The sequence below is a fragment of the Zeus faber genome (assembly GCF_960531495.2).
Source record: "Zeus faber genome assembly, chromosome: 1".
In the NCBI taxonomy this organism is placed as follows: Eukaryota; Metazoa; Chordata; class Actinopteri; order Zeiformes; family Zeidae; genus Zeus; species Zeus faber.
Window position 1 is genome coordinate 27,373,577 of NC_137193.1, and position 11,248 is coordinate 27,384,824.

Below are 11,248 nucleotides of genomic sequence, written 5' to 3' on the forward strand. Positions count from 1 at the left end.
ATGTATGTATGTATTATATTTATTTATCCATCACATATCTGTATTTCCAAGCACGATTCAAAATGACAGCGATCCTATATCCCTAAATCCCTGTTTGCACTGCGATCATACACGCCCACCCTAATTCCTCATGAATATTAATATATTGCCAAGGAATATCACCTTAATACCCATTCATTTTTATACTTATGAATATTACATTATGGTTTATTCATACCAACGCTTAAGGTCGTTTTAAGTGGATCGTGCAATGAGATCCAGGCCTAATTCTTACATGATCCATGTGGTATCAAGGTCCTTAATGTGGGACTTTAATTAGGGTAAATGGAAATTGTTTTAACTACGGCTCCCATCGAGGGATAAACAAAGTGAGGGATTTAAGGATTGACGAAAACAGAAGAAGTAGCTCATTCTTTTTTGGAGGAAACTGTGTTTACTTAGAGAGAATGAATTACTTTTATAATTGTGAATGCACTGAAGACGCATTTAGGCAGAGGTGGAAAGAAAGAAATGACAAGTACTTTGTTTCAGAGACTTTAACTCTGCTACATTACAAAGCAATAATCGACTGTATATTTTTTTACTCGACTAACTACTTTCAATTCAAATCAATCGACTCATTTTATGTCAGGGTCCTCGGGTACTTTCTCAAAGCAGAGACATTAAGCCCTTTTTTTTTTTTCTTTCTCTGAAGATTTTTTTTTTCCCCATCAAATTGAAGTTCCAAGGCAAAAATGAGATTGGGATGAAAGCGCGAGGGCGCCATTTTGTGCTGCTTCCCTTCTCCCCCTCCTCGCCTCCATCGCCGCGCCGCCGTGACTCCGTCCCGCTCTCTGTCGCCCCCCTGCAGGCGACCCCGCCGCGGAGGAGTGGTCGCAGTGGAGCGTGTGCTCGCTGACGTGCGGTCAGGGCTGGCAGGTGCGGACGCGCTCCTGCGTGTCGTCGCCGTACGGCACGTTGTGCAGTGGCGCGCTGAGGGAGACGCGCATGTGCAACAACACCGCCCCGTGCCCCGGGGAGCCTGGCATCATCGGCTCAGGTAGGGTTTTCATTTTGAGCCATTATTTATTTTGCCTCTTTATTTCTGCATCATCAGCTAAGATAGAGGTTTTCTTTTGATTCGGACTTAATTTGTGTATTGATTTAATATTTTACTTGTTAATATTTTCATTGTCATATTTGTATTATATTTGTTTATTTGTTTTATATATACTGTATATATTTTTTTATTTAATTTGTTGTTTTTTTTGTTTGTTTTTATTTATTTGCGTTTTTATTTAATGTATATATATTTATTGAAATTATTATTTGACCTTTATTTGTATTTGTATATTTTTATTTATTTAGATTTATTTAGCAATTTATTTCGTTTCACAATTTGACGCGTCTTGCCGTCGTGTTTTCGGGTAAACTCGATGCTTTGCTCAAAGAGTTTTATTAAGGCGTCTATTAATCCACTGCTCTCGCAAAGAAAGTCACAGGGGACAACATCAACCAAAATACCCCCAATCTATTATTTTTGCTCTAACAGATAATCTCTCCCTGGTTCACACGCTGCCCTCCACACTGCCATTGCATTATCTCCCAAACCCAAATTTATACTTCATCCTCGTAGAAAGTTTACATCTGACATTTACATTACATTAGAGCATGTGACCTCCATTCATATTTAATCAAATCTCTGCGCTATCTGTTTAATCTTTAATTAAAAATGAGAAATAATTTACGTACGACGTATCTTTGGTATCCCTACGAGTTCTAGGCTGTTAACAAAGATCGGAACTTTTTCCCCCAACATGATGCATTGAAAATGATTAAAAAGATCCCAAATCAGTCTGAAGGCTACAATCCATGAGCATGGCATTACAAAACATTAAAATAAAAATACCAATTTCTACCTTTTTACGTATAAGTTTGTTTTTGAAAAGGAAGCGACGGAGCAAAACGCATGACGGGTAAAGTTAAAGTAAAGTGATGGGAGAAAATCATTTTTGTTGTTTTATTGTTTTTGTGTTTAAATGTCCGTCTTACGGTCAGATTGTGGGACCGCCCCCAAAGGTCCTGTGTTGGTGACCGCCATACACCAGACAACCAGACAAATCTGCAGCTCATGTTTCATTCGTTCTTGCCAACGTGGCTGCCGCTGTTGAATCCGCTATCAAGTTCAAGTTTGCGACAGCATTAAACAAAGTGGACGGTGTAGCTTCTCTAAAAGAAGAACAAACAACTGCACTTAAAGCTTTTGTTGATAAGAAAGATGTGTTTGCTGTGCCCGTTGGTTACGGACCTTTCGAAATTGAAAGCGAACGGAGAGATTCCAGAGTAACCCCTGAGTCACACCAGAAGCGAAACGGCAGCGCTTCAGATACACTGGCATGTTTATCAATGTGGAAAGTCACACCAAGCGGAAGCGTCAGCGTCACAAAAGTGTGTTTTTTAGGACTCGGCTCTATTTTTCCGAGTGCAAAACGTAAAATGGAGCGTAGATTTAAAATATGTATTTTGTGAAAATATTGAATTTCCAAGCCTGGTACGCATCAACCCCACACACACACACACACACACACACACACACACACACACACACACACACACACACACACACACACACACCCACACCCACTGCATAATCGCTGATGTGCAGTCCGTTCATTTTCCCCAACAACAAATTAAATCTCACTTATGTAAATAAAATATTGTCATTCGAGCAGGAATAGATGTTATATTTTACTTCATACTTGGGAAGTAGTTTTATAAACTTTATTGTTCTGGTATACTGTAACTGTCGGCAAAATGGAAGCAGGAAGGCGTCTCTCCTTGGAGTCTCTACGTGTGGGCTCCAGTCAAACTGACTTGTCAAGCAATAGAAATGTGTAGTAGAGAAATCTGTCGATTTATTTATAAGGTATTATTAAGCTATTTAGGTTTCATCAAATGTACAAGAATACATCCATTTTGTGTTTTAATAATCGAATCACAAACAACGGATAACAAAAAATAATCAGAAAACACTTCATTACAGAAACAGCTGAATAAATACACATATATAGATTGTGGAAATCTCCTGCGTCCTCCTCTGGTTAATGGGATGAACCCACCACCGCCGTCGCTGGTTTCTCCCTCTGACCCATGGAGAAGGACCAGCACCACCTTCTTCCTGGTAATAGGCACAATGTATTTAAGGATTATTACTAATTCCAGCAATAAAACGTGTTGTATTTGAGCCAGAGCTGATGTGTGAAATATAAACATTAAACGCTAAACTCACAAACTAATCCAACTACATTAATAAACAGACTCCAAATGTGAATAAAACGAAAATCAAAAGGTTGAAAATGAAAACAAAGATTCACTTTATTCACTAACTCATTGAAAGTTGAGAAATTTCACAAATTTAAAGTTGAAAGTCTCGTGAAATCTGTTTATGTGAACGCGCCGTGGACGGAGTGATGACGGACCGGGATGAAGTTGTCGTGTCGGCAAATGACGCGACGCTTCCGTGTTGCTTCGGCTGTGGCCCAGGGGGGATACGCATTCCTGAACTGGTTTGCCGACGCCAGGCTAGCCATGCACCCCCGGCTCCTTTTTAAAATAAAGGACAGTCACAGATACACGTCCTCTCCGCAGTCTAATAGTAAGCTAATGGAGCGAGTTGGGGCTTTTCAAGGACAATTAAAACTACAGAGATGGTCCTGGCCGTAGCACAGGCCATTGGTTTCCAAAGCATTCAGTCATTAGGCATCGTAATTACTGCTTGATTGAAATAGAAAAAAAATGGAGGTGTCAGAATGGAAAACTAAGAGGTTCCCTAATGAAAGTTCATCCCGAGATAGAGTCGACAAAGGGGGCCCCTAAAGATAAATACAAATATAAATGTATTCATTCATTATTAAAGAGGACCTATTATGCTTTTCCTTATTTTCTGTCATATATATAATATTTCAATGTCTGATGTTCATATTGGACGTGGCCAAGGTGTCAAATAATGTAAACTAATAACAAAGCAATCACTGTGAGCAAAATGCTCAGACTCCGGATCGCTCTGGACACTCGATTTTCAAGGTTTGTTTCTATTCTCAACACGAACTGACGTCAGCTCATCACAGATTTCCTTATTATGGTCATCTGTGTGTTTCTCCAAACAAAAAACGATGAAAATAGTGTGGGTTTTATTGTAGATTTTTTTTTAAATTTTATTTTTCAGACATTTACATGAAACAGAAAATCCCCGCATGTGAGAGTCCCGGTGCCGTGTCCGTGGCTCCCACCAGCTTGGAGCACGGCAACAAAAGTGGAAAAAAAACTTTTGAATGGGGCCTTGCAGATCTAATATGAGTAAAGATTCAGCAACTGTGTTGCTTTTTTCTTGCCTCGGAAGTTTTTTCCTGAAAAAGATTTTGGTGGACGTGAAATCACTGAACGTTGGAGCCGGAAGCCACGCTCAAACCCCATTGGCTCACAGACCTCACAAAAAACAGCCTGCTTTGGAACAAGATGGTCATAGAGGCATGTTACACTGGCTCGGATGCATAATCTGAGCGGTCTTTTCAGCAACAAAGGCTGGGCTAATGGCCCTCATGGATGGGGCTTCTTGTTCCAGCACATCCCACAGATGCTTGATCGGATCAGACCCTAACCCCGGCCATCCACATGATGAAGAAAAAAAGATTATTCATCGGACCAGGCCACCTTCTTCCTTTGCTCCGTGGTCCAGTTCTGACGCTCACGCTCATTGTGTGGACAGGGGGGGTCTGTTGGTTTGCGGCTGCGCAGCCCCATACGCATCAAGCTGTGATGCACTGTGTGTTGTGACACCTTTCTATCAAAGCAGTATTAACTTTTTCAGCAATTTGTGCTACAGCAGCTCTTCTGTGGGATCAGACCAGACGGGCGTGACTTTGCTCCCCCTGAGCATCAATGAGCCCATGACACCGTTGGCGGTTCACCGGTTGTCCTTCCTTGGATTACTTTTGGTAGGTGCTAACCACTGCATACCAGGAACACCCCACAAGACCTGCTGTTTTGGAGACGCTCTGACCCAGTCATCTAGCCATCACTATTTGGTCCTTGTCAAAGTCACTCAGATCCTTACGTTTGCCCATTTTCCTACTTCCAACACATCAACTTCAAGAACTGTGTTAGTGTTAGTATATATATATATATATATATATATATATATATATATATATATATATATATATATATATATATATATACAATTGGAAAAATATTTTTTGTCAGGTTATATACAGTATATCCCACCCCTTGACAGGTCGCATTGGAACGAGATGATCAATGTTATTTACTTCACCTGACAATGGTTTTAACGTTGTATAACATGGTATTATTATAACCTTTTAAGAATTGTCTAAGCCTTGGGGCTACAAGCGGCTTTGAAGGCTGAACAACAATGTACGACAATCACTCTAGAACCAGGTCTGAACCGCATGTCCTCTAATCCCCAGTAGCAGAACCAGACGTAGTGCCAATATGACCCCTCTCTCTTTGGGAATCTGTCGACTGTTGTCGATTCGAACACTTTAATTCCAGTATTATTACCAAACCATAGTTATATTAGTTCATACCAAAGAACTGCATTGTCAGCATAATCACTGCTAAAATGACACTGGTCACGCAAATCTGGTCATGTTCCATTTTCCAGGACCTTTAAGAGTATGTTTGTTTAATAATGAAACAGCGCCCAGCTCTTTCCAGCTCCATGGGCCTCACAGGTAATATGTAATAACTGTGAGAACTGTCCAAACAACGTGCCTTAAAATTTATTTGACTCGAAGCCATTAGCTTAGAGTCGACGGCGCTCCGTTCTGAAGCTATAAAGCTCCCCCCAAGCGTAACGCCACGTGCATGACGCATGAAGCCACAAAATGAATGGAGGTGGCATTTCAAATGAGCTGTTAGTCATTTGAATTGAATTGACCATTTATTTCCTAGGCCCTCAACAGTACTGTATAGACATTATTGACGCTCTCAATGCTAATTGCAGGAGGTTGTGATAGAGTGGGATGAAGGGGTTTAAAGCGAAACCAGTAAGAGTTACTCAAGTCATTTTTCACTGTAGCATTATCTGTTTTACTAGTTCTAGGCTCTAAAATCAATACCTTCCTGTTCCTATATACCTGTTACCTGTTCATTGGGTTTCAGCTACAGTATTACTCTCTTGTATAGACGTTGGAGCATGAGATATACAGTAATGTCTTATGTAGCCAATGTAATATTATATATATACTACGTACAGTATATAATATATACCTTGAAACGTGCAGTGCACCGTTTACGAACCAAATGTACACACATGGCAAGACGGGTGCGAATTTAGATTCACGTTTCCATTTATATTATGTGACGCCTCCACATATATGATGTGACTCACTTAAAGCGATGAAGTAACTCAGTAAAGCTGAATGTGTTTTTTAAGCCCATGGATTAGCTCATTTCCAATAACCTGAAAATAACCCATATATAATATTCAGTCTTCTGTTTAAACTCGCTGTCTGTGTATTTCTCGCACTCAATGCAGATTCTGATAATGCTGTGTCATAATAACTGTCAGAACAGTCATTGGGCTGTTCTAGTCATCGGTAGTAAAATTTGGACGTGGTTCAATTCCTCGAATGAAGGTTGCCAGGACATTTATGCCTAAACAAACACTTTTAATTTTCCCCATTAGTAACCCTAAGTAACCCATAATTGGTGCGAGGCTGACGTCATATTTGTCTACGGAAGTCGCACGGTGCCTTATTCAGTTTTTAATCTTGTTAACTTGAATCACGATTGAACGCTCGCGATTTGGAACAACTTACGATATTAGATATTGAGAAACCAAGCCCTATATCAAAACCGCACAAACATATTGCAGTTTCCCATGGAGAAATTAAAGTCAGTGAAAGGGTATTATTGGGCATCCTATCCCATTAGGCAAGCGAGGCATAATCCATCTCACTATGAATTCAGATGGGACAATCTTATCTTAAAATATGTTTTTCACAAATAAAATGTTTGCAGTACTGCAGCCAGATATGCTAGATGGATTTTCAGCCCATTTCGTGGCCTTTGAATACAAATAGGTATTTTTATATTACAATCGCAACTTGTATATATACTGTATATATATATATATATATATATATATATATATATATATATATATACACCACTTATATATAAAACATACAATCCATCATCTCCTATACACTCAAATGAGTGAACTAGTATGGGTAACAATTTGCGATTGTAATATTAAAATACCTTTTGTATATATATATATATATATATATATATATATATATATATATAGGGACGGACTGGGACAACAAAATACACAAGCACACATACAAGCACACCAGCCCTTAATACCAACTACTACTACTACTACTACTACTACTACTACTACTTCTACTACTACTACTACTACTACTGCAACACTAAAACAGAGCTTTTTTAAGAGCAAGTGAAAGGTTTTTTGCCAGCAGGCCACCACTGTGAGGATACCACGATATATTCAGGCAGTCAGTGTTTCATAAATGTCTATATTTGAACAGGCTGTATAATCTATTTCAACACAGGCATCAGTCAGATAATGTCATTGCCAATTTGGTCACTTCACCTTTGAAACTTGAAGGTCTTATTCGTCAGGGCAAGTCTATAAACAACAAATTACTACAAACATCCGGTACTGACTGCACACATTTGTACTTTTAAAGCTCAGTTAAACAATACATAATATTTGAATAAACCAAAACCATCTAAATAAATAATGAACTAAACCGAAGAGAGAGAGAGAGAGAGAGAGAGAGAGAGACTTAATGCATCTTCCATTTGTCTTTTGCGTGCATGTATGTTTCTGTGTGTGTGTGTGTGTGTGTGTGTGTGTGTGTGTGTGTGTGTGTGTGTGTGTGTGTGTGTGTGTGTGTTCCTTTTTGCACACCCAGTGATCCGATCTTTGCATGAACTCCTCAGTGCATGGATGCTCTCACATGCAAGGATTCAGTTGTTGTTTACTGAATTCCCCCCAACCCCCGCCACATCCCGAAACAAGGGTGGGGGCAAAGAGATGAAAAAAAAAAAAATCCTGAAGGAACATTTCTTCTCCCCATCGGTTCGTATGCTAATCTTGTTCTCATGCTAATGGTCCCCGACACAATTTGTACGTCTAAGTGCCTCATTTTCCATTCAGTGTCGATATTAATATCCCCGGCTTCTCCTTTGATGGGATGTTGGTTGCTGTGCCATGTTCTGTTTATTACTTTTATCTTCTTCCCTTCTTCCTTCCTTTTGGCTCTCCGGGGGGGATGCGTTCAAATTTGGGGGTGGTGCCAAATCCAACTAGACCGGGTCCGTGAGAAAGAGACCAGAAGCAATTAAATACACCTATATTTGGGTTTGACTTTTAATTATTTCACTTGGATGGGTCGTCTTACCCACGGTCATATTTTTTATTGATTGGTTTTACCTCAGGAACTCCAAAAAACCTTTTCTCTCTTGTTCACGGATCAATAAATACAAAAATATGCACACCGAGCTGTCAAGAGTGCCATCAAATTTCACATTCCTTACACCCCCCATGTCTCAGTAAAATTGTTACGTACAATTTTGATTTTTTTTCTCAATTTTGTTTACGAGTTATGGATGCTATGCTGGGCTCCACGTGTACTGTGTTAACAAGCGCAACCCCTGGGGCTTATTTCCATATCAACAAACTTGATTGGTTTGAGGTGAAAGGTCAGCTTGAGATCATCCAAACTGATTGGCTTTCCGTTTCAACTTGCCCATCTGCGGATTTTATTTTAATCGAAAAGATCGAGTCTGTTCTATTTCGACACACAAAATCGCGATAATTATCGTTGTTGTTTTTTCGCACTGCATATATAGTATCTATGTTAACTTGAATGCTTAAAAACACCTTTAATAGGACATTGGGATTATGAGACAAGATAATGTTGTTCTGGCAAACAAAAAGTTCCTAATAATAATGGTAGGTGTATTCACACACACACACACACACACACACACACACACACACACACACACACACACACACACACACACACACACACACACACGCATGCACGCACGCATGCACTCACGCACGCACACAAACACACACACACACACACACACACGACCCTAACTTGTGCTCATACAATATTGCATGTGTTCAAAATGGCACCGAAGTGGCCATAGGGTGGAAAAGTCGAACAGCTTCGTCAACACAGAGATAAACAAAACATGTGAGGACATGAACACATGAACACATGGATCAACGCTTTATCCTGTCATTTTTAGCGCATACATGGTGGCTCACAAAAAAATCACCCACAAACTCTAACATTGTTTTTGTTTTCTGGCCGGGCGGGTCCTGAGGTGTTGAGCGCCAACCGCATCCCTCATTTTCTTGATGAGTTGGTCTGCATTTTGTTTTTCTTTTACCATTTATGCCGTGTTTTGCAAAGTGAGGACTTGGCGCTGATCGAATTTGTGCGTCGGAATTGAGAGTGTGGGTGGATATGTCTTTGGGCACATCTCCGTGTAAGTGCGTGCGTGTGTGTGCAAGTGGGAGAACATCAAAGAGTAATAGCTCAGACAGAAAACCAACGAACTGAACATTGATATTATTTTTCGCTCTTTTTTCTGAAGGTTGTACAACCCAAATTAAGCTGATTCAGATGATCAATTTGGAATATTGGTCTGAATTAAACAAGCCAGTAATTGCTCGAGAAAGTGAAGGTGTTTTCTTTGCTGCGATGGGCGTTAAAGGATCAGAATTTTCTTACTTTCCGAGGGAAACAAAACGCAAAGCCACGTAGTTAGTTTGTAGATTCAGCGACGTTTTAAGGTTGTACAGTCACACAATTGGTGCATTATTGGTACGAGTGGGTCAGCGCACAGTCAATTTTCACTCCGCAATTCATCGGCGCAAGAAACCCCGGGCGCATTGGCCAACCTTAAGCTTTGGTACACGTGCAGATGGCACATGCACATCCCACCATCTACCCACACACATGCCCGCTATTTATCTTAAATTATGCAGCTGTTCTGCTGCTTTGACCGCAGATTAAAAAGCCTGAATATATTCATCAGAAAAATACTTCATATGCACATCTTCTGCTGCAAGCCTTGTTCTATAGATTCAAGTTTAAAATGTGAGATTAGGGAGGTTAACGTATTCGCCAAAAAGTTGAAATTAGGGTTTTTTTTTTTATCCTGCAAAACTCCAAGTGTCTTTTGAGTGTGTGTGTGTTTGTGTGTGTGTGGAGACGTGCAAACTTCACATTTACATCGGAGACCTTCTAGAGTCTGGTGTGTGTTAATACAGTATGTTTTCAATGCGGTATCCAAAGGTCAACAAAGCTTTAAGTAATTTTGTTTCCCAAATGTGATTTTTGTCAGCGAGCACCATGAAAAACACGATTATTCTCTTTGAGACATGTGTTTGATGTTATAGGCTATATTTGTCTATATTTAGTCTGTTGTTGCACGGTGGCGCACTGCTTGCACGGCTCCCTCAAGATGGTCCTGGGTTCGATTCCCGCTTGGGGCGCTGTCGGCATCAGTGGGTTATCTCTTGTTTGTCGGGTCCCAAGAAGGCTGGAACTTATGGCAAATCTGCCCAACACTGCATTTTGACATTAACAATACTCATATTTGGCCCTAGATGTGAGGCAGATGCTAGATTGCAGCCAATCAGTTTGGCTTGTGGTGCCCCAGCACGCATTTGTTATTGAATACCTAATTTCAAATTCAGAGCTCCCTTTGTTCTTAAACATCACAAATCCAGTGGTTTCTTGATGTCTGCTGCCCTTTAAGAGTGGTGGTTCTTTTATAGTTTCCGCCCAATTTGTTGTGTTTTTCCACCCCGAAGTTTCCGCAGCTCGACTTTATGGGCTAATTGATCGTCTTTGCGTGGCCAAGCTTCGATACGTTTGTGCTGAGTCGCGGGGATATGGCGATTTGTCACGGACTTAATAAACAATGTCCGACACGCAACCAATGCCCTTTTTTTTCTTCTCTTCTTTCAGACGATTTTGTGAACCATCTCTCTATATATGTTTCTTTTGATATTCATCTGCTAGTCTGCTCCCATTTCTTGGTTTCCTTCTTCTTATGTGTCCTCTGCTCATCTGAACTTTGCTTCATAGACCACTGTTAATTATTTAGGGTCATGATTTATTCACTTCTGGGCTCTGCTCAACATAGGGCCGGGCATATACGCTTTGCCCAAACCGCTTCA

At 40.3% G+C, this 11,248-nt stretch overlaps 1 protein-coding gene across 1 annotated transcript in view; it reads left to right on the forward strand.

Moving 5' to 3' along the window:
• Positions 1-11,248, forward strand: part of adgrb2 (adhesion G protein-coupled receptor B2) — a gene marked incomplete at both ends in the record, with an annotated part of 187,083 nt that overhangs the window by 57,920 nt on the left and 117,915 nt on the right. The window contains one exon of the mRNA XM_080012641.1: positions 851-1,039. Within this exon, the coding sequence (XP_079868767.1) occupies positions 851-1,039 (189 nt within the window). The remainder of the gene's footprint in view (positions 1-850; positions 1,040-11,248) is intronic.